The sequence below is a fragment of the Ovis aries genome, chromosome X (assembly GCF_016772045.2).
Source record: "Ovis aries strain OAR_USU_Benz2616 breed Rambouillet chromosome X, ARS-UI_Ramb_v3.0, whole genome shotgun sequence".
Classification (NCBI taxonomy): domain Eukaryota; kingdom Metazoa; phylum Chordata; class Mammalia; order Artiodactyla; family Bovidae; genus Ovis; species Ovis aries.
This window is the reverse complement of record NC_056080.1, coordinates 69,296,510-69,321,172: the sequence shown is the minus strand read 5'-3', so window position 1 is coordinate 69,321,172 and position 24,663 is coordinate 69,296,510. Positions and strand designations below refer to the sequence as shown.

The window sequence follows — 24,663 nt, the reverse complement described above, 5'->3', positions numbered from 1 at the left end:
TATACTGTTGAAGCCTGGCTTGAAGGATTTTGAGCATTACCTTGATAGTGTGTGATAAGAGCACAATTGTGTGGTACTTTTAACAATCTTTGGCTTTGCCTTCTTTGGGATTAAAATGAAAACTGACCTTTTCTAGTCTTGTGGCACTGCTGAATTTTCCAAATTCGCTTGCATAATGAGTGCAGCACTTTCACAGCATCATTTTTAAGGATTTGAAAGAACTCAGCTGCAATTCCATCACCTCCACTAGCTTTTTCCATAGTAATGCTTCCTAAGGCCCACTTGACTTCACATTCCAGAGTGTCTGGCTCTAAGTGAGGGACCACAATATTGTGTTTTCCTCAGTCATTAAGATCTTTTTTGTACAGTTCTTCAGTGTATTCTTGACACCTCTTTTCAATATCCTCTGCTTCTGTTAGGTCTATACCATTTCTGTCCTTTATTGTGTCCATCTTTGCATGAAATGGTCCCTTGGTACCTCTAATCTTGAAGAGCTCTCTAGTCTTTCCCATTCTATTGCATTCCTCTATTTCTTTGCACTGTTCACTGAAGAAGGCTTTCATATCTCTCCTTGCTATTCTTTGGAACTCTGCATTCAGAAGAATATATCTTTCCTTTCCTCCTTTGCCTTTTCCTTCTCTTCTTTTCTCAGTAGGCCTTTTTGTAAGGCCTCCTCAGACAACCATTTTGCCTTTTTTCATTTCTTTTTCTTGGGGATCGTTTTGCTAACCACCTCCTGTACAATGTTTTGAACCTCCATCATAATTCTCTAGCACTCTGTCTTCCAGATCTAATCCTTTTAATCTATTTATCACTTCCACTGTATAATCATATGGGATTTTATTTAGATCATATCTGAATGGCCTAGTGGTTTCCTCTATTTTCTTCAACGTAAGTCTAAATTTTTCCGTAAGCAGCTCATGAACTGAGCCAGTCAGCTCTAGGTCTTATTTTTGCTGACTGTATAGAGCATTTCAGCTGCAAAGAATATAATCAGTCTGACTTCCATATTGACCATCTGGTGATGTCCATGTGTAGAGTCATCTCTTGTGTTATTAGAAGAGAGTGTTTGGTATGACCAGTGTGTTCTCTTGGCAAAATTCTGTTAGCCTTTGCCCTGCTTCATTTTGTACTCTAAGGCCAAACTTGCCTGTTTCTCCAGGTATCTCTTGATTTCCTTGAATTTGCCAAGGCTAGATTTATGGCCCAGGATGTGATCTATCCTGGAGACGGTTCTGCGTGCACTTGAGAAAAAGGTAAAATTCATTGTTTTGGGGTGAAATGTCCTATAGATATCAATTAGATCTAGCTGGTCTATTGTATCATTTAAAGTTTGTGTTTCCTTTTTGATTTCCTGTTTAGTTGATCTATCCATAGGTGTGAATGGGGTATTAAAGTCTCCCAGTATTATTGTGTTATTGTTAATTTCCCCTTTCATACTTGTTAACATTTGTCTTACACATTGCAGTGCTCCTATGTTGGGTGCATATATATTTATAATTGTTATATCTTCTTCTTGGATTGATCCTTTGATCATTATGTCATGTCCTTCTTTATCTCTTTTCACAGCCTTTGTTTTAAAGTATTTTATCTGGTATGAGTATTACTACTCCTGCTTTCTTTTGGCCTCTATTTGCATGGAATATCTTTTCCCAGCCCTTCACTTTCAGTCTATAAGTGTCCCTTGTTTCGAGGTGGGTCTCCTGTAGGCAACATATATAGAGGCCTTTTTTTTTTTTTAATCCATTCAGCCAGTCTGTGTCTTTTGCTTGGGGCATTGGGTACAGTAATCTGGGCTGTAGGTTATTTTCTTTCATCACTTTAAGTATGTCTTGCCATTCCCTCCTGGCCTGAAGAGTTTCTATTGAAAGATCAGCTCTTATCCTTATGGGAATCCCCTTGTGTGTTATTTGTTGCTTTTCCCTTGCAGCTTTTAATCTTTGTTCTTTGTGTTGATCTCTGTTAATTTGATTAATATGTGTCTTGGGTGTTTTGCCTTGGGTTGGGGTCTGCCCTGGTGGCTCAGAGATTAAACCCTCTGCCTGCAATGTGGGAGACCTGGGTTTGATCCGTGGGTCTGAAAGATTCCCTGGAGAAGGAAATGGCAGCCCACTCCAGTATCTTGCCTGGAGAATCCCATGGACGGCGGAGCCTGGTGGGCTACAGTCCATGGGGTCACAAAGAGTCAGAAACCACTGAGTGACTTCATTTCCTTTCTTTCTTTCTTTATCTTGTTTGGGATTCTCTGGGTTTCTTGGACTTGGGTGATTATTTCCTTCCCCATTTTAGGGAAGTTTTCAACTATTATCTCCTCAAGTATTTTCTCATGTTCTTTCTTTTTGTCTTCTTCTGGGATTCCTATGATTCGAATGTTGGGGCATTTAACATTGTCAGAGGTCTCTGAGATTGTCCTCATTTCTTTTAATTCGTTTTTCTTTTTTCTTCTCTGTTTCATTTATTTCTGCCATTCTATCTTCTACCTCACTTATCCTATCTTCTACCTCCGTTATTCTACTGTTGGTTCCCTCCAGAGTGTTTTTCATCTCATTTATTGCATTATTCATTATATATTGACTCTTTTTTATTTCTTCTAGGTCCTTGTTAAATCTTTCTTGCATCTTCTCAATCCTTGTCTCCAGGCTCTTTATCTGTAACTCCAGTTTGTTTTCAAGATTTTGGATCATTTTCACTATCATTATTCAGGATTCTTTATCAGGTAGATTCCCTATCTCTTCCTCTTTTGTTTGGTTTGGTGGGCATTTATCTTGTTCTTTTACCTGATGGGTATTTCTCTGCCTTTTCATCATGTTTATATTGGTGTGTTTGGGGTGGCCTTTCTGTATTCTGGCAGTTTGTGGGGTTCTCTTTATTGTGGAGTTTCCTCGCTGTGGGTGGGGTTGGATGGGTGGTTTGTCAAGGTTTTCTGGTTAGGGAAGCTTGTGTCTGTGTTCTGGTGAGTGGAGCTGGATTTCTTCTTTCTGGACTGTAATGAAGTGTCCAGTAATGAATTGTGAGATGTCAGTGTGTTTGGTGTGACTTTGGGCAGCCTGAATATTGAAGTTCAGGGCTATATTCCTGTGTTGCTGGAGAATTTGCATGGTATGTCTTGCTCTGAAACTTGTTTGCCCTTTGGTGGTGCTTGGTTTCAGTGTAGGTATGGAGGCGTTTGATGAGTTCCTGTCAATTAATGTTCCCTGGTGTCAGGAGTTCTCTGGTGTTCTCAGGTTTTGGACTTAAGCCTCCTGACTCTAATTTTCAGTCTTATTCTTACAGTAGCCTCAAGACTTCTCCATCTATACAGCACCATTGATAAAACATCTAGGTTAAAGATGAAAAGTTTCTCCACAGTGAGGGACACCTGGAGAGGTACACAGAATAACATGGAGAAGAGAAGAGGGAGGAGGGAGATAGAGGTGACCAGGATGAGGTGAGGTGGAATCAAAGAGGAGAGAGCAAGCTAGCCAGTAATCAATTCCCTATGTACTCTTTACAGTCAGTAACACTCAGAGAGGTTCACAGAGTTACATAGAGAAGAGAATAGGGAGGAGGGAGACAAAGGTGGCCAGGAGGATAAAGGGGGGAATCAAAAGGAGAGAGACAGATCCAGCCAGTAATCAGTTTCCTAAGTGTTCTCCACCGTCCAGAACACACACAGAGATTCACAGAGTTGGGTAGAGAAGAGAAGGGGGAGGGAGGAGATAGAGGTGACCTGGTGGAGGAAAAAGAGTCCAAAGTGGGAGGGAGCAGTCAAGCCAGTAATCTCACTCCCAAGTAGAAATAGGTACTGAAGATTGGATTCTTAAAGGTGCAAAATTGATAACAAATATGAAAAAGCAAAGATTAAAAATCTAGAGTAGAGGTTGGATTCTCAAAAATACAATATTAAAGAGAAAAGTAACAAAAATTATAAAATATATATATGAATTTTCTTTTAAAAAATAGAGTCTTTTTTGCACAGTAATAGTAAGTAATAAAAGTGAAAATTAAAGGAGTAATAGAGGACTTAAAATAGTTGTTTTTTTTTTAATTTAAAAAATGATAATAGTAAAAATATATCTAGGACTTCCTCCGGTGTTGTTGTGGAGAGTGTGGGGTCAGTTCATTTTCAGATAGTTCCTTGATCCAGCTTATACTTCTCAAGATCTATAAGCCCCTTCCTATGCAGTCGGTGCTAACTACAGGGTTTTGGTCTATTGCACATGTCACTTCCAAGGCTGTTCCTTCTGTTTGTTTTAGCTTCTTCTGTTTGCTGGTCTCTTCAGTGTCTAATTTCTGCCCTGATACAAGGGGGCGGTGGTGGACATTTCTTTAGGCTCATTTGTTCAGTCGTGTTGTGGGGAGGGAGGAACACTGCAAATAAATAACACTGGTGTATGTGCGCAGTGTCTTCACCACACTGGGTTTGCCCCTACTCACAGCATGTGTGCTTTCCCTGTCTACACTGCTTAGGCTCTAGGTTGCTTTGCCAGGAAATGTCTGAGGCCAGTTCTGGGTTGTACGCACTTCCCAGGTCTACGCTGCTCAGATTCAGGTACTCAGGTACTCCACAAAGGTGCAGACTTGGTTGGGCCTGCGTTTTGTGTCCTTCCCAGGTCCAAGAAGCTCAGGTGACCAGGAGCTTGGCTAGTGCGGTCACTGCGACTTATCGCTTCCCCCGTCCCTGCTGCTCTGTTTTCTGTGTGTACAACTGGCGCGCCTTCTCAGGTGTGCCGTGTGTCTCTTCTGGGGAGCTAATCTCTGTCTGAGACCCTCCCGGCAGATGTCAACCATCCAGAATCCCAAGTCTTGGTTAGCAACAAAGCCTGTTTGCAGTTTGGTAGATGATGCCCTTCTGTGGCAGTGATTGCTCCCTTCTGGCTCTGGCTGCCCTTGCCTGCCTGTCTCAGGCGGGGGATGGGCCAGTCCACAGCCAGCTAGCTCTGCTCAGTCCTTTGTTCTGTGAGCAGGACTGGTGGTGTCTTAGGTTGGGGCTTTTCACGGGATAGCTATCCCACAGTCTGGTTTGCTATCTCAAGTTAGTTCCCTCAGATTGCCCTTGGGGCATTCAGGCCCAGTTCTTACCCTAAGCAAGGCAGCCTGAGCCTTCCTGCCCAGTCCCCACTTGCTAGTGGCAGATGCTGGTGTCTGCACTGTTTCTCTGCTGGGAGTTATTGTTGGGCACGTAATCTGTGGGGTTTAATTATTTATTTATTTTTCCTCCTGGTTATGTTGGTTTTAGAAAAGGCAGAGGAACCAGAGATCAAATTGCCAACATCTGCTGGATCATCGAAAAAGCAAGAGAGTTCCAGAAAACATCTATTTCTGCTTTATTGATTATGCCAAAGCCTTTGACTGTGTGGATCCCAATAAACTGTGGGAAATTCTGAAAGAGATGGGAATACAGACCACCTGACCTGCCTCTTGAGAAACCTATATGCAGGTCAGGAAGCAACAGTTAGAACTGGACATGGAACAGTAGACTGGTTCCAAATAGGAAAAGGAGTGTGTCAAGGCTGTATATTGTCACCCTGCTTATTTAACTTATATGTAGGGTACATCATGAGAAACACTGGACTGGAAGAAACACAAGCTGGAATCAAGATTGCCAGGAGAAATATCAATAACCTCAGATATGCAGATGACACCACCCTTATGGCAGAAAGTGAAGAGGAACTAAAAAGCCTCTTGATGAAAGTGAAAGAGGAGAGTGAAAAAATTGGCTTAAAGCTCAGCATTCAGAAAACGAAGATCATGGCATCTGGTCCCATCACTTCATGGGAAATAGATGGGGAAACAGTGGAAACTGAAATACTGAAATACTTGAAACAATCTATCTAAATGGGGCATTTAATCATCTGTAACATTGACTTATTAACAAATAAGAATACTTAAAACATTTATACGTTAGGGAATCTAATTCCAATAAATTTTAGTTTCAAAGTAATTGAAACTCCCTTCTCAATTTTTACTGAGAGATAGTTACCCGTCTGCTTAGAATCTGTTAATGAATGGATGTCACCCAAGATTGACTCAATGATTAAATTAATCCTAGGTCTAAATTGGTGCAGAGCTATAGCAAAGATAAAGAGGTGAATAACAAACTCTATTAATATGACATACCCTGGGCACCAATAATTGTAAGTTCTAGTGGAAATGAACAGTAAGGAATGGGAGGATATATATATATACACACACATATACGCACACACACATACACACACACACATACACACACACACACAAAAACAGTTTGTTGCCAGTCTCCATTTTTTAAATGTCTTTGTAGGTTGTTTTAAATCTTGATCAATCCCATCATTAAAATGGCCTAAGAAAACAATTACTAGTCATGAATGAAACAAATTTTTGGCTATACATGTTGATGTATGGCAGAAACCAACACAATATTGTAAAAAAAATTACCCTTCAATTAAAAATAAATTGTTTTAAAAAGTCAAACCGATCCAGATTTTGACATGTTACATGAATACAATGATATCATAGCTAACATGAAAAAAAAAAACAATAAATTAGTCTAAGGTGCTTTTCACAGTTGAGTAGTATTTAAAACATTAAGTTTGTAACTGTTTCTTATAATCCTAAGCTAAGAGAATATATGCATTTTCCTGCTAGATGCATTCCATACTTCTTTAAATCTTTCATTTTTGAAAAGCTATATTCACAAGTAAAAAGTATCCAAAGACTGCATTTAAAAAAAAAAAAAACTTGGTAAGGAAATGATGTAAGCAGTGACTAGAATTATGACATAGTGAAAATTCTTTTGCATCAGTAGTTACCACGGAGATGTAGAACCACAGCAACACATTTCATTTGGAGACCTGCCTAGCTCCAAGAGGTTTCTTCTTGAGTATCCTCTTTCTCCACCTTCAAAAACATATTTTTCTTTCTGATTTTTGTCCAGGTGTATATGGACCCAAGGATCTGGACTGTTACACCATATTTTATCACTTGGTTCCATCTACACATGCAGTATTTGAACCTGGAAAGTATTCTAAGTTTAAAGGTTTGGATTTAAAGCTTTGAGCTATATTTAAGGTACTTGATTTTAGTATCTGAAACAGTTAAGATAAATATCTGTGGTCCTATCATTTTAAAAGGGATCTAGTTAATTTTTAAAGCCTTCTAAGCAATATGAAGTCTTATTTGGCAGTTATCATAGATTGGAAATTAACTGAACTTGATCTGAGTGAATCAAATGACCAATAACTTGTTTAAATCATTCTTCACACTGTAAAATGAAGCTATCTTTATTTAATGAGTGAAGAGTGAACACTCAAAGCTCTACTCTTAACTTTCGATTTTTTCATTTATGAAAACAAATGATTATTTTGAAATGTAGCCATGACACAATTTCAGTTAAGTAAATATTTCTGGAGAGAAAAATTATTTGATGGATTTTCCTAGGAATATTTCATCAGGTTTTGTCATTTAAAATCACTCAGCCGTTAGAAAGAATACATTTGAATCAGTTCCAATGAGGTGGATGAAACTGGAGCCTATTATACAGAGTGAAGTAAGCCAGAAAGAAAAACGCCAATACAGTATACTAAGGAATAGATATGGAATTTAGAAAGATGGTAATGATAACCCTGTATGCGAGACAGCAAAAGAGACACAGATGTATAGAACAGTCTTATGGACTCTGTGGGAGAGGGCGAGCATGGGATGATTTGGGAGAATGGCATTGAAACATGTATAATATCATATATGAAATGAATCACCAGTCCAGGTTCGATGCATGATACTGGATGCTTGGGGCTGGTGCACTGAGACAACCCAGAGGGATGGTACAGGGAGGAAGGAGAGAGGGGGGTTCAGGATGGGGAACACGTGTATACCTGTGGTGGATTCATGTTGATGTATGGCAAAACCAATACAATATTGTAAAGTAATTAACCTGCAATTAAAATAAATAAATTTATATTAAAAAATAAAATAAAATCACTGTGATTTAATTTGATTAATCTAAGTTTTCACTCCCTTTTTAGAAACATCACTTTTTGTGAAAGCCAAACTTTTTAGACATGACTGAACATGGGCTTGCATCTACTCTTACTGAAATGCCTCTTTTAACTCCACTGATCAATGGAGATCCTATACATCAGGTAAGGGTAGTTTTGTTTTTTGTTTTTTGTTTTTTTTTTCATTAAAACTGTTCAAATTTTTATTGAATTCAGTATTAGCTTTTATTTGGAAAAACTGTGTCACTTTTAATGATTTGTCACTTATCTTGTAAGTTTTTAGTCTTTTTATCAACATCTACTTATCTTCTTAAAACTGCTTGAGTGATATTTAACCTCCTTTTGGGTGGATTTAGATTCTTTTGTAGCCTCCACTGGCAGGCTCAGAAGTCCTGGCAATGTGTCTCAAAGTTATATGGCCCAGAGTTTATTCTGTTGAATGATTTTAAATATGACTCTAAAGTAGATTCAATTTCCTTCATACTCATTCATAGCTGTAAGTTCAACTTGCTAATATTTAAAAGCATCATTTTGAGCAACAATGACATCTACCCACAGACTTGGTCTCCAGAAAGAAAGAGGGCGTGATTTGGATTTAGCATTTACCCATTTAAGATAATCTATTGAAGAAAAGTCTTATCTACATATGTAATCTAATTTCAGACTTAAATTTAAGAAAGTAGGGAAAACCACTACACCATTCAGGTATGACCTAAATCAAATCCCTTTTGATTATACAGTGGAAGTGAGAAATAGATTTAAGGGACTAGATCTGATAGACAGAGTGCCTGATGAACTATGGACAGAGGTTCGTGACATTGTACAGGAGACAGGGATCAAGACCATCCCTAAGAAGAAGAAATGTAAAAAAGCAAAATGGCTGTCTGAGGAGGCCTTACAAGTAGCTGTGAAAAGCAGAGAAGTGAAAAGCAAAGGAGAAAAGGAAAGCTATACCCATTTGAATGCAGAGTTCCCAAGAATAGCAAGGAGAGATAAGAAAGCCCTCCTTAGTGACCAGTGCAAAGAAATAAAGGAAAACAATAGAATGGGAAGGACCAGAGATCTCTTCAAGAAAATTAGGGATACCAAGGGAACATTTCATGCAAAGATGGGCTCAGTAAAGGACAGAAATGGTAGGGACCTAACAGAAGCAGATGAGAAGAGATGGCAAGAATATACAGAAGAACTGTACAAGAAAGATCTTCACGACCCAGATAATCACAATGGTGTGATCACTCACCTAGAGCCAGGCATCCTGGAATATGAAGTCAAGTGGGCCTTAGGAAGCATCACTATGAACAAAGCTAGTGGAGGTGATGGAATTCCAGTTGAGCTATTTCAAATCCTAAAAGATGATGCTGTGAAAGTGCTGACTCAATATGTCAGCAAATTTGGAAAACTCAGCAGTAGCCACAAGACTGGAAAAGGTCAGTTTTCATTCCAATCCCAAAGAAAGGCAATGCCAAAGAATGCTCAAACTACCACACAAATTCACTCATCTCACACACTAGCAAAGTAATGCTCAAAATTCTCCAATCCAGGCTTCAGAAATACGTGAACTGTGAACTTTCAGATGTTCAAGCTGGTTTTAGAAAAGCCAAAGGAACCAGAGATCAAATTGCCAACATCCACTGGATCAAAAAAGCAAGAGAGCTCCAGAAAAATTTCTATTTCTGCTTTATTGACTATGCCAAAGCCTTTGTGTGGATCACAATAAACAGTGGAAAATTCTTCAAGAGATGGGAATACCAGACCACCTGACTTTGGCCACGTGATGGGAAGAACTGACTCACTGGAAAATACCCTGATGCCGGGAAAGATTAAAGGTGGGAGGAGGAAGGGACGACAGAGGATAAGATGGTTGGATCACTGACCCGATGAACATGAGTTTGAGTAAACTCTGGGGGCTGGTGATGGACAGGGCAGCCTGACGTGCTGCAGTCCATGGTGTCGCAGAGAGTCGGACATGACTGAGCGACTGAACTGAACTGAACTGAATGTGAAAAGGTCTCTGTTTTTCTTCAGAGCTTAAAAAAAATGAGCAAATATTGTACTTCTAGCTTATCATTTTGACATCACCATGTCAAAAGCAGCCAGCATAAAAATGACCTTATTAAAATTAAAATTACTTTTTTACTAGATGGAGAGTTATCTGGATACCACTGTTGGAACACAGTGTACTACTAATTATTCACAAATGATGACTCATCCCAAGAGATATACCAGATGGCCTTCTTGTCCTCAATACTGGGTACAACAAGTATGTCTGAATTTTTCCTTCAGATAAGTTTAGTTTTCTGTTGTTTTTTTTTTAATTTTTTTGCAGATTTTTTTTTTGAGGGGTGGAATTTGGTTCCTCCATCTCAATATACCTATTTCCTATTATCCTATTATATTAAGTTTTACTTGGGTGAGGGAGGACCTCCTCTTAATTAGTGCCTAGTTGTACTCTACTCCTTGAGCATTTTCGACCCCAATTAGTGATTTTGAATATTTTTTTCAAAAAGATAATAATGATTTTTTCATAGATTAATAGAAAATATGCCATTAAAGAATGGTTTGTTTCTAGATTATATTGGTGCACGTTAACCCTGGGGAGATCCTCACCATCAAGTCCAATGATGGGAGCATTCAAAATATTCAAGGTCAGTAAAAGTATGTATGTTGTTTGATATCAAATAGAGGTGAATTTAAATATTGGTGTGAGATGATTTTACTAGTAATCTAATTCCCTAATATCCTTTTTTTGTTTGAGCCATATTGAGTGCTCTTAAGTTTATATACTCCTCATCAGTTCAGTTCAGTTCAGTTCAGTCACTCAGACATGTCCAACTCTTTGCAACCCCATGAAACACAGCACAGCGGGCCTCCCTGTCCATCACCAACACCCAGAGTTCACTAAGACTCACGTCCATTGAGTCAGTGATGCCATCCAGCCATCTCATCCTCTGTCATCCCCTTCTCCTCCTGCCCCCAATCCCTCCCAGCATCAGAGTCTTTTCCAATGAGTCAACTCTTCACATGAGGTGGCCAAAGTACTGGAGTTTCAGCTTCAGCATCATTTCCTCCAAAGAAATCCCAGGGCTAATCTCCTTCAGAATGGACTGGCTAGATCTCCTCATAGGAGCATAATATCAACAGAACAACCAGGACTCATCTTGCTAGTGTTACTACAAACCTTCATGTAAAGTATTTATAAAAATTAACAATTAATTAAGAATTCCATTTGAAAAGGTCCAGATTTGGCAACTATTCAAAGCCTTTGACTGTATGAACCACAATAAACTGTAGAAAATTCTGAAAGAGATGGGAATACCAGACCCCCTGACCTGCCTCTTGAGAAACCTGTATGCAGGTCAGGAAGCAATAGTTAGAACTGGACATGGAACAACAGACTGGTTCCAAATAGGAAAAAGAGTACATCAAGGTTGTATATTGTCACAAGTTGGAATCAAGATTGCCGGGAGAAATATCAATAATGTCAGATATGCAGATGACACCACCCTTATGACAGAAAGTGAAGAGGAACTAAAAAGCCTCTTGATGAAAAAGTTGGCTTAAAGCTCAACATTCAGAAAACTAAGATCATGGCATCTGGTCCCATCACTTCATGGGAAATAGATGGGAAACTGTGGAAACAGTGTCAAACTTTATTTTGGGGGGCTCCAAAATCACTGAGATCAGCCCTGGTATTTCTTTGGAAGGAATGATGCTAAAGCTGAAACTCCGGTACTTTGGCCACCTCATGCGAAGAGTTGATTCTTTGGAAAAGACTCTGATGCTGGGAGGGATTGGGGGCAGGAGAAGAAAGGGTCAAGGCTATGGTTTTTCCAGTGGTCATGTATGGATGTGAGAGTTGGTCTATGAAGAAAGCTTAGTGCACAATAATTGATGCTTTTGAACTGTGGTGTTCAAGAGAAGACTCTTGAGAGTCCCTTGGACTGCAAGGAGATCCAACTAGTCCATCTTAAAGGAGATCGGTCCTGGGTGTTCTTTGGAAGATTGATGCTGAAGCTGAAACTGCAATATTTTGGCCACCTCATGCGAAGAGTTGACTCATTGGAAAAGACTCTGATGCTGGGAGGGATTGGGGACAGGAGGAGAAGCGGACGGCAGAGGATGAGATGGCTGGATGGCATCACCCACTCGATGGACATGAGTTTGAGTGAACTCCGGGAGTTGGTGATGGACAGGGAGGCCTGGCGTGCTGTGATTCATGGGGTCGCAAAGAGTCAGACACGACTCAGTGACTGATCTGAATTGAACAACCACTGATAGTTTTAGACTATCCTCTGATAGGAGACTGGTGAGTGCTTCAGACAACTCATTCATTCATACATTCAACAAGTATTTCATTAATGCCTAGCCTATTCCAGCACTAAGCTAAGTCGCTTCAGTCATGTCCGACTCTTTGTGACCTTATGGATTGTAGCCCACCAGGCTCCTCTGTCCATGAGATTCTCCAGGCAAGAGTACTGGAGTGAGTTGCCATACCCTCTTCCAGGGGATCTTCCCTAACCAGGGATTGAACCTGCTTCTGTGACTCCTGCATTACAGGCAGATTGTTCACTACTGAGCCACCTAGGAAGCCCATTCTAGCACTACACTAAACATTTAAGATAGAAAAATGTATAAAAATGGGGAAATTATTTATATATAACTATTAAAAGTTTGATATCTATATACATGTGTATATAGCAAATGTGCAGCTGGAGACAGATTCGATCCCTGGCCCCAGAGGATCCCACATGCCACAGGGCAACTAAGCCCATGCGCCACAACTACTGAACCTGTGCTCTAGAGCTCGTGTGCTGCAACTACTGAAGTCTGCACACCCTAGACCTTGTGCTCAAGAGAAGCAACCACAATGAGAAGCCCACACACCTCAATTAGAGAGTAGTCCTTGCTTGCTATAACTAGAGAAAAGCCTGCACAGCAACAAAGACCCAGCACAGATAAAATAAATAAATAATAATAATAACTTTTTAAAAAGATTTACTACTAATTATTTCAAAGTGCAGTTATTGTTTCTGTTTTTATGCCAATTATTTTGCATCTGAAGGTGATTTTGAGCTATGTCTCAAAATGCTTTGAAACATCATTTAGCATTGGGTTCCATATGGCTGCTATATACAGTTTACCATAAACTCATCTTTATTATTTTCCCCCTTATTAACAGCTAATTACCATTCTAGGCCTTGAAAAAAAGCCACATATACTTTTACAACTAAGCACTAATTATGATAATTTCAGATAAACAAAAGAATGATGACATATAAATGCCTCTATTCTGTGTTGTATTTTTATTTCCTATGTAGTGTGTCTTTAAGATAGTAAGAATACCTAGTATAAATATAAGGCATCACATGAGTAGCATTGGGTCCTTTATGTTATGTTGTTCCTCCCAAATTATTTCACTTTGCTAATATTAGTTAAAAGCCTTCATGGTAAAATTAAATTTTTTATATAATATCATTATAAAATATATTTTATGATACAGAGTAAAGCTTCTATTATTCAACATACAACTATGATAGGTGAGTAAAATGGGTAAGTAAAAGACAATTATGTGTATGTGCTAAGTCACTTCAGTCATGTCCGACTCTTTGCGACCCTATGGACTGTAACCCACCATGCTCTTCCGTCCATGGGTTTCTCCAGGCAAGAATACTGGAGTGGATTGCCATGCCCTCCTCCATGGGACCTTCCCAACCCAGGGATCAAACCCATGTCTCCTGTGTCTCCTACATTGGCAGGCAGATTCTTTACCACTGGCACCACCTGAAAAGTGCAAAAACAATTATACTGGAAGTAAATACACTAGCTGCGTATTTGGCCAAAATTTTTATGATATAAATTTCACCCAATCCCCATTAGGTGCCTTGGTTATTTTTCATCATTGTGATGAATTTGTATTGATTTATCTACATTCCTACCTAGTCTCCTATGTAAGTAAACAAAATACACTTTCAAAATGGCTGACTTGTTAACACTTGGAACTAGTTTCCACTGTGCAAAGTTAAATGGATTTTTTAAAAAAATTTTTTTTTTAGTTTTTTTATTTTTAAAATTTTAAAATCTTTATTCTTACATGCATTCCCAAACATGAACCCCCCTCCCCCTCCCTCCCCATAACATCTTCTGGGTCATCCCCATGCACCAGCCCCAAGCATAAATTTTATTAATAATAATTCTCTTTTAGGACCTGCTGATGTACCTTTGATGTCACCAAGTGGTACTTTGCCGCCAATATATCTTCCTCCTGGTTACATGTCTCAGGTATACTACTGTAGGTTTCTTTGGTATTTAGCACTAGGCCATCATTTAACAGTTCTTTGTACATTACTGTATGATAAGAGAAATTCTAGAATACCAATTATTTATTCAATTTATTGTTATCATGAATGCTAAAAAGCAATTGCAGTGATGTTTAACCAAACCTCCCTAGCTCAGTTCAGTTCAGTTGCTCAGTCATGTCTGACTCTTTGTGACCCCATGAACCACAGCATTCCAGGCCTCCCTATCCGTCACCAACTCCCGGAGTTTACCCAAACTCATGTCCTGTGAGTCAGAGATGCCATCCAACCATCTCATCCTCTGTCGTCCCCTTCTACTTCGGCCCTCAATCTTTCCCAGCATCAGGGTCTTTTCAAGTGAGTCAGCTCTTCGCATCAGGTGGCCAAAGTATTGGAGTTTCAGCTTCAAAATCATTCCTTCCAATGAACACCAGGGACTGATCTCCTTTAGGATGGACAGATTGGACCTCCTTGCAGTCCAAGGGACTCTCAAGAGTCTTCTCCAACACCACAGTTCAAAAGCATCAATTATTCTGCACTAAGCTTTCTTTATAGTCCAACACTCACATCCATACATGACCACTGGAAAAAGCATAGCCTTGACTAGATGGACCTTTGTTGGTAAAGAAATGTCTCTGCTTTTTAATATGTTGTTTAGGTTCATCATAAACTTCCTTCCAAGGAGTAAGCTTTTATGGATGCAACCACCATCTGCAGTGATTTTGGAGCCCCCCAAAATAAAGTCTGACACTGTTTCCACTGTTTCCCAGTCTATTTGCCATGAAGTGATGGGACCAGATGCCATGATCTTAGTTTTCTGAATATTGAGCATTTAGCCAACTTTTTCACTCTCCTCTTTCACTTTCATCAAGAAGCTCTTTAGTTCTTCTTCACTTTCTGCCATAAGGGTGGTGTCATCTGCATATCTAAGGTTATTGATATTTCTCCCGGCAATCTTGATTCCACCTTGACCTTTCTCCAGGCCAGCATTTCACATGATGTACTCTACATATAAGTTAAATAAGCAGGGTGACAGTATACAGCCTTAACGTACTCCTTTTCCTATTTGGAACCAGTCTGTTGTTCCATGTCCAGTTCAAACTGTTGCTTCCTGACCTGCATACAGCTTTCTCAGGAGGCAGATCAAGGGGTCTGGTATTCCCATCTCTTCCAGAATTTTCCAGGGTTTATTAGAATCCATACAGTCAAAGGCTTTGGCATAGTCAATAAAGCAGAAATAGATGTTTTCTGGAACTCTCTTGCTTTTTCCATGATCCAGCAGATGTTGGCAATTTGACCTCTGGTTCCTCTGCCTTTTCTAAAACCAGCTTGAACATCTGGAAGTTCACCGTTCATGTATTTCTGAAGCCTCGCTTGGAGAATTTTAAGCATTACTTTGCTAGCATGCGAGATGAATGCAATTGTGTGGTAGTTTGAGCATTCTTTGGCATTGCCTTTCTTTGGGATTAGAATGAAAACTGACCTTTTCCAGTCCTGTGGCCACTGCTGAGTTTTCCAAATTTGCTGACATTTTGAGTGCAGAACTTTCACAGCATCATCTTTCAGGATTTGAAATAGCTCAACTGGAATTCCATCACCTCCACTAGCTTTGTTCGTAGTGATGCTTCCTAAGGCCCATTTGACTTCATATTCCAGGATGTCTGGCTCTAGGTGTGTGATCACACCATCGTGATTATCTGGGCCATGAAGATCTTTCTTGTACAGTTTTCTGTATATTCTTGCCATTTCTTCTCAATATCTTCTGCTTCTGTTACGCCCCTACCATTTCTGTCCTTTACTGAGCCTATCTTTGCATGAAATGTTCCTTTGGTATCTCTAATTTTCTTGAAGAGATCTCTAGTCTTTCCCATTCTATTTCTTTGCACTGGTCACTGAGGAAGGCTTTCTTATCTCTCCTTGCTATTCTTTGGAACTCTGGATTCAAATGTATATAGCTTTCCTTTTCTCCTTTGCTTTTCACTTCTCTTCTTCTCACAGCTACTTGTAAGGCCTCCTCAGACAGCCATTTTGCTTTTTTGCATTTCTTCTTCTGGGGGATGGTCTTGATCCCAGTCTCCTGTGCAATGTCATGAACCTCTGTCCATAGTTCATCAGGCATTCTGTCTATCAGATCTAGTCCCTTAAATATATTTCTCACTTCCACTGTATAATCAAAAGGCATTTGATTTCGGTCATACCTGAATGGTATAGTTGTTTTCCCAACTTTCTTCAATTTATGTCTGAATTTGGTAATAAGGAGTTCATGATCTGAGCCACTGGAGAAGGCAATGGCACCCCACTCCAGTACTCTTGCCTGGCAAATCCCATGGGTGGAGGAGCCTGGTGGGCTGCAGTCCATAGGGTTGCTAAGAGTCAGACACGACTGAGCAACTTCCCTTTCACTTTTCACTTTCATGCATTGGAGAAGGAAATGGCAACCCACTCCAGTGTTCTTGCCTGGAGAATCCCAGGGATGGGGGAGCCTAGTGGGCTGCCGTCCATGGGGTCACACAGAGTCGGACACGACTGAAGTGACTTAGCAGCAGCAGCAGATCTGAGCCACAATCAGTTCCTAGTCTTGTTTTTGCTGACTGTATAGAGCATCTCCATCTTTGGCTGCAAAGAATATAATCAATCTGATTTCGGTGTTGGCCATCTGGTGATGTCCATGTGTAGAGTCTTCTCTTGTGTTGTTGGAAGAGGGTGTTTGCTATGACCAGTGTGTTCTCTTGGCAGAACTCGATTAGCCTTTGCCCTGCTTCATTCTGTACTCCAAGGTCAAATTTGCCTTTTACTCCAGGTGTTTCTTGACTTCCTACTTTTGCATTCCAGTCCCCTATAATGAAAAAGACATATTTTTTGGATGTTAGTTCTAAAAGGTCTTGTAGGTCTTCACAGAACCGTTCAACTTCAGCTTCTTCAGCGTTACTGGTCAGAGCATAGACTTGGATTACTGTGATATTGAATGGTTTGCTGCTCTTGGAAACGAACAGAGATCATTCTGTCGTTTTTGAGATTGCATCCAAGTACTGCATTTCGGACTCTTTTGTTGACTATGATGGCTACTCCATTTCTTCTAAGGGATTCTTGCCCACTGTAGTAGATATAACCGTCATCTGAGTTAAATTCACCCATTCCAGTCCATCTTAGTTCACTGATTCCTAGGATGCCGATGTTCATTCTTGCCATCTCCTGTTTGACCACTGCCAATTCGCCTTGATTCATGGACCTGACATTCCAGGTTCCTATGCAATATTGCTCTTTACAGCATCGGACCTTGCTTCTATCACCAGTCACATCCACAGCTGGATGTGGTTTTTGCTTTGGCTCCATCCCTTCATTCTTTCTAGAGTTATTTCTCCACTGATCTCCAGTAGCATATTGGGCACCTACCGACCTGGGGAGTTCATCTTTCAGTGCCCTATCTTTTTGCCTTTTCATACTGTTCATGGGATTCTCAAGGCAAGAATACTGAAGTGGTTTGCCATCCCCTTCTCCAGTGGACCACTTTCTGTCAGACCTCTCCAACATGACCCGTCTGTCTTGGGTGACCCCACACAGCATGGCTTAGTTTCATTGAGTTAGACAAGGCTGTGGTCGTGTGATCAGATTGGCTAGTTGTCTGTGACTGTGGTTTCAGTCTATCTGCCCTCTGAAGCCCTCTCTCAGAGTCTACAGTCTTACTTGGGTTTCTCTTACCTTGGACATGGGGTATCTCTTCACAGCTGCTCTAGCAAAGCACAACCACTGCTCCTTACCTTGGACGTTGGATATCTCCTCACAGCCGCCACTCCTGACCCTGGATGCGGGGTAGCTCCTCTCGGCTGCCACTCCTGACCTTGGACGTGTGGTAGCTCCTCTCAGCCACCACTCCTGATCATGACCGCTCTCTAGACTGTCTTGTAAATAATGCCTTATTCATCTAATAAATTTGGATCTCTTCATATTCATTAATACTTCATTGTTTTTGTTTGTTTCTATATATTTTAACCAGTCTTAATTATCTATTACAATTGCTACTGTAAAGGCTTCTGACAGTTGTGGGCATTATTCCCTAAAATTACTTAGTATTTTTAGTTCAGTAGTATTTCATTGTCAGTTGTCAGACTACAAGGGCACTTTTTTAAAAATTCATTTATTTATTTTATATGGAGGCTAATTACTTTACAATATTGTGATGGGTTTTGCCATACATTGACATGAATCAACCATGGGTGTATATGTCATGTGTCCCACCATCCTGAACCGCCCTCCCTCCTCCCTCCCCACCCCATTCCTCTGGGTTGTCCCAGAGCACCAGCTTTGTGTGCCTTGCTTCATGCATTGAACTTGCACTGGTCATCTATTTTACATATGGTAATATACCTTTCAATTCCATTCTCTCATATCATCCCACCCTTGCCTTTTCCCACAGAGTCCAAAAGTCTGTTCTTTACATCTATGTCTCTTTTGCTGTCTTGCATATAGGGTTGTCATTGCCATCTGTCTAAATTCCACATATATGCTTTAATATACTGTATTGGTGTTTTTCTTTCTGACTTATTTCACTCTGTATAATAGGTTCCAGTTTCATCCACCTTATTAGAACTGACTCAAATGCATTCTTTTTTATAGCTGAGTAATAGTCCATTGTGTATATGTACCACAACTTGCTTATCCTTTAGTCTGCCAATGAACATCTAAGTTGCTTCCATATCCTAGCTGTTGTAAACAGTGTTTCAATGAACATTGGGGTACATGTGTCTCTTTCAGTTCTGGTTTCCTCAGTGTGTATGCCCAGCAGTGGGATTGCTGGGTCATACGGCAGTTCAATTTCCAGTTTTTTTTTAAGAAATCTCCACATTGTTCTTCATAGTGACTGTACTAGTTTTCATTCCCACCAACAGTGTAAGAGGGTTCCCTTTTCTCCACACACTCTCCAGCATTTATTGCTTGTAGACTTTGTGATGGCAGCCTACAATGGGCACTTTTTAAAGCCTCCTCATATGTTTATCAAGTACTTAAAATGGGCAGAGGGCTTTGGCTCCTATAGAGATTAATAGGATATTACATGGCCTCAGAAATTTTACAATTGAGAATATGTCTTTTTCTATTGCTTGGCTGTGGAGATCAAGAACATAGTAAAGTCAATATGTGTGTGTGTGTTTAGTCACTCAGTCATGTCCAACTCTTTGCAAGCCCATGGACTATAGCTTTGCAGGCTCCTCTGTCCATGGGGATTCTCCAGGCAGGAATACTGGAGTGGGTTGCCATGCCCTCCTCCAGGGGCTCCTCTCAACCCAGGGATCGAACCCAGGTTTCCCACATTGCAGGTGGATTCTTTACCATCTGAGCCACCAGGGAAGCCCAAGAATACTGACTGGAGTGGTTAGCCTATCCCTTCTCCAGGGGAACTTCCTTACCCAGGAATCGAACTGGGGGTCTCCTGCATTGCAGGCAGATTCTTTACCAGCGGAGCTAACAGGGAAGCCCAAAAGTCAATATAGTATGGTTTAATTCTAAATGGAATTATCTATTTAGGCAATGTCTAACAAAAATATAAATGTATGTACCCTTTCATCCAGCAGTTCTACATTGTGGAATTTATCCAAAGATGTATTTTTATAAATGTGGAATAATAAATGTAACAAATAAAATGTAAAATGTAACAAATAAATAGCAAATAAAAAATTATTTGTTATAATACTGTTTGTAATCACAAAAGGCTGGAAACAACCCACAAGCCTGTCATTGGAGGACTGTTGAAGTATATCCATTTAACGAGATAATGGAGCACTAAGCAAATAAGCAGCAATGAAAAAAAGGGGGGGGAGGGGGAAGCCCTATGTATGATATAGAAAGATCTTCAAGTTATATTTCTATGTGTAAAAAACAAACTACAGAATGTGCAAATAATGCTACTTGTATGTAATTTAAGAAGGAAAAGCAAGAATCTGTATCCTTATTTGCTTGTAAGGCATAAAGAAATTCTGGAAGTTTTCATAAGAAACCAAGAACAGTAGTAATCTACTGGAGGGAAATAAGGTTTAGGAGGGAAACTTTTCATGTATTTTTAATACATTATGGTTTTGAACCATGACAATATATTATCTATTGTCAAAAGTTACATTTTTAAAAAATGTATGGAAAAGGAAGAAATATCTTGCCTCCCGCTTGACATAGTTTTACTTCATTATTGGTGTTTGATCCTTTATGGTTTTAGAGCATAGAATAAAAATCTAAAACATAGTAGGAAAATTCTGATTTTTATGGATTCTAATACGTTTATGACTCTGTTTTCCATCTTAGGTGGTGGAAGAAAATGGGATTCGAAAAATTATCATTGTGCCTCAGACAACCGACTACTACACGACCACGTCTGCTCCTGTACAAGTATCACACCTCATAGCACCAACTTTTATGTATCCACAAGCCACTCAACTGATATATCCCACATCTCAAGGGGAATTTCTGCCACCTTACATTCAAGAGCCTGTGCCGCAGCAACTGCCACCACCACCACTGTTGCCACCACCACCATTGCCACCACCACCACCACTGCCACCACCACCAGCAGCATTTATATATCATGAGCAGCATGGTAGTATATAATATTCTTAAACAGGAGATTTTTTAGTTTGTTAAAATTAACAGCTGTGGGCAACTATTAAAATTTAAAAAGAAGACATATTTCAATAAATTGCATTTCATGCATATATATTATGATGGATAATAAGAGGCATTGGTTTATGTCTTATGCAAAATGCCCATAAAAAGAATTTTCTATAAATTTTTTGTACTTTGACTTAGCATGTAATTTATGATATTTATTTTACTGACTGGATCTATAGAATCATATTGACAAATCATAAAGGAATGTTTTCATTATTAATGGCATACAGTGGTATTATAAAAGACACATTATAATCATCTTAAAACCTTAAAATTTGGAAGTAGAGTTACTCCCTAGGAAAATACCATCTGTATTTGCTCATGTTTTCTTTCTGTATACTTCAGTACATAATAAATACACACATTAACATCTGTATTAAAGCAAAGTAGACTTTTTTTAAGTAAAGCATGGTTTATGAGTGCTTTTGGTGGTTTGAAAAAGATTTAAAACATTTTGAGATAAGTAATTATTGTAATTATTAAGCAGTATTCATTATTCTTTTAGAAACCTATTCCCATGGGAGAGCAAATTATAACCAACTTGATGAAAGGGCTGGTGAAATGGAAGAACATATGAAGAAAGAAATGCAAGAAAGCCAGATTGATGGACACAAAAATAGCTGTATGATTACCAACACCTCACTGCTTTTGAACCAAGCTAATGATTTTTCCAATATTCCTGGTACTCTGAGCACTTACACTGTGGACTATGCTCCAAGCACCTGCACTGTTGACAATACTTCAAGCACCTACACTGTGGACAATACTTCCAGCACTTACACTATAGACAATGTTCCATGCACTTATACTACCAAAGACACCTTGAGTACCTGCACTGTGAACAATGCTCTGAACATTTACACTGCTGACAATACTCCCAGTACTGACACTGTTGACCACCCTCCAAGCACTTATATTACTGACAATACTCCCTTGAATTCTTCCATTGACCATGCTTCTAATAGTTCCACCACAGACACTGATCTGCACCCTTCCACCAATGAAAATAATGTTCAGAGCCCTTCCAGCACTAATTATGCCTCCAAGACTTCCACCTCTGACAGCACTCCCACACCACCACCTATTGACAGTACTCCAAGCTCTTCCATTCCTGACAGTGCTCCCAACCCTCCCATCTCTGAAAGTGCTCCAAGTACTTCTGCCACTGATGTTGCTCTCAATACAGCCAATGCGACCAGCACTTCCAACACTGCTAGTGCTCATGTTGAAATTAGTCATGGAAACAAATGCATCAACCCAGGAAGCGAAGACATCAAGCAGAAACCAGGTGGAAAACAAAGCAAGAGTCTATCATCAAATACTGCAGAAAAAGGTAAGGTGAGGATTTTGGTTCTGTCACCAGTGAACAGACATCCTAATGTTAGGAGTCTCAGGGCATTTTAAATATCTAGGTGCCATTTTCTGCTCCCATTTCCAGTTGCCTTTTTTGTACCCTTACTTCCCAATTCTTAATAAAACCACAATTAGGCTGCCTTTTTAAATTATGGAGAAATGATCATCTTCATGCAAAACATGTCAGGTATCTTATATACATATCACATAATTGTTTCTAGTTATCTGCCAGTAAAACATTGAAAATTACTCTATCATCCTAAAAAGTTCACATGATTTTATTTAAATTGAGAACTTTACCTTTTGTTAGAGTTTATTTAATGGCATATGTTTTAGACTGCTTTCTTTTTTAAAAACTTTTAATGTAGATTGCTAATAGGTGTTAGTAGATCTCTTGGTGATGATATATTTGTAGTTGGGTAATGGGCATCTACCTTTATCTTGTTTTTGCCAATGTAATATTTTTGGGGGGTTATTTTTCTACTTTTAGAATGCAGAACAGAACATGGAAAGTCTTGCTGTTTCAGCATTGAGAAACCTGTAGTAAGTAACTAAAGAGACTATTTAAGTATTTATTTTCATTTGCTTTGTCACTGTAAAACAGGAAAATTCACTGATATTTTAATTTGAAGCCTTTACCTGGATATAATTTCATAATCTTCTTTAGCTGTTAAGTACATAAAGATCCAGTGTGGCATTGTTAAAGATAATATTAATAGCTCATTGTTTAGTCACAGTATTTAAGCACCTAATATGAAAAGAATGATATACTTAGCATCAAGCAAGGTTTATGGAAAGATTACACCATAAATTACAAATTATAATTTTTAAGTATCCTCCTTGAATTCTTGTTATTTGTTTTAGGTTTCCGATATTCAGACAAGCTCTGCTGTTATTTCGTGGAAGACACATGGTTCTGAGAAATGCAATCATACTAAACCCCCTGTAACATTTGAATTAGCAATATCTAACAGTGGTAAAAATGGAAAATACACAAATGTATATACGTAAGTCTCTTTTTAATCATCTCTCTTTTCTCATAATTCAATTCAAATATGCTCTCTAAACCTTAGCTTACACCTAAGCTAAGTACTAAAGATTTTTCTGCAGGTTTTTTTTCAAGCTTTGGGTGTAATTTTCTACAGAAATAGTTTTATAAGTGGTGGTAGGTTGCCGGGTCAGTTCACAAAATTCATTGAATCATAGGTATTTTAGAGCTGAAGGGAATCTTAGGTATCAACTGCTCCATTCTCTTCAGTTTACAGATGTCTTATATGACAAGTTTAGACTTGGGGAATAAAAGATTTCCTCTAATTCTCCCTTCTCTTTTTTCACTTAAGGAAACATGATGGCAGGCCTTTGTGTACACAAGGGAGGAATTTGCATTGCAATGGAAATATAAGACTCGAGCTTTCCCGGGAATTTCATTACAGGCGCTCATTATAATGTGGAACTATGGTAGCATAAGGAGAAGGAAATGGCAACCCACTCCAGTCTTCTCGCCTGGGAAATCCCTTAAACAGAGGAATCTGATGGGCTACAGTTCATGGGGTCGCAAAGAGTCAGATATGACTGAGCAACTGAGCCCTCAGCACATGATAGAAGGAGAACGAGTTTAGGAAAGTGCTTAGAAGATAGAACCAGGACTAGAGAGAATACAATGGAGTACACAGTAAGAGCATAACCAAACACTTCCAACACCTTCTCAACTGGATAGGGACATGCAGTCTGAAAGAGAACAAGATGAGAGAGGCACAATGAAAAGGAAATCCTACACAGGAAAGAAAGAGAAGTTCTTCTGCCTACTAAACAACTAGGCAAGAAATAAGTCAGAGATCTCGAGCTGTCTTACAGCACCTTAAAAATCATAAACATCTTAAATTTTATTTGCTAGAATTTGTCATCTTTATTCAGAGACTCAAAGTGAAAATTTAAATGTAATTATGTAAAGTTTTATTTCTTTTATAATTAACAACTAGAAATTTTAATTTAAAAATTATAATACACAATCTTCTATATTGAGTAGAGTGATGAAAAGATGTAAAATGTGATGAAAAGCTATGTATAAAATTGTTTTGCTTGAATTTACATAATAGTCTTTTTCTGATATTATGTATTCCACAAAAGTCATTGCTTTTTTAAAAAAAATATACTTTGTCTATTCCTCTTATCACCCTACAACCTTGAGAGACCTTCACTTAGAAGCATAGGTCTTTGCTTAGAAGTAATCTTTTAGCTCTTTTCAGAGGCTATTTCAGGGTTTAGAAGCTCAGGAAGCTCCTTGAGGTGGTAGAGTACACCAAAGTTCTTATGAGTATTTGCTCAGGAAGATGTAGCTATAGGAGTACAGCCACTCTATCCACTGTAGCAGATAGGTGGCCACCTCCAAAAGACTGCTCTGTGTG

General features: G+C 39.2%; 1 protein-coding gene across 3 annotated transcripts in view; it reads left to right on the top strand.

Moving 5' to 3' along the window:
- The window catches only part of LOC101106237 (fibronectin type III domain containing protein 3C1-like), a 101,405-nt gene that overhangs the window by 34,178 nt on the left and 42,564 nt on the right, over positions 1-24,663 (top strand). For 2 of the 3 annotated variants that reach the window (XM_015104712.4, XM_060408116.1), the window contains exons 2-9: positions 7,986-8,102; positions 10,099-10,218; positions 10,528-10,603; positions 14,161-14,237; positions 20,543-20,834; positions 21,411-22,238; positions 22,749-22,801; positions 23,123-23,265. In XM_015104712.4, coding sequence (XP_014960198.1) covers positions 8,022-8,102; positions 10,099-10,218; positions 10,528-10,603; positions 14,161-14,237; positions 20,543-20,834; positions 21,411-22,238; positions 22,749-22,801; positions 23,123-23,265 — 1,670 coding nt within the window. In that variant the 5' untranslated portion in view covers positions 7,986-8,021. Of the gene's footprint in view, positions 1-6,898; positions 7,033-7,985; positions 8,103-10,098; positions 10,219-10,527; positions 10,604-14,160; positions 14,238-20,542; positions 20,835-21,410; positions 22,239-22,748; positions 22,802-23,122; positions 23,266-24,663 lie in introns of all 3 variants that reach the window. The other variant, XM_060408117.1, reaches the window with a different exon arrangement.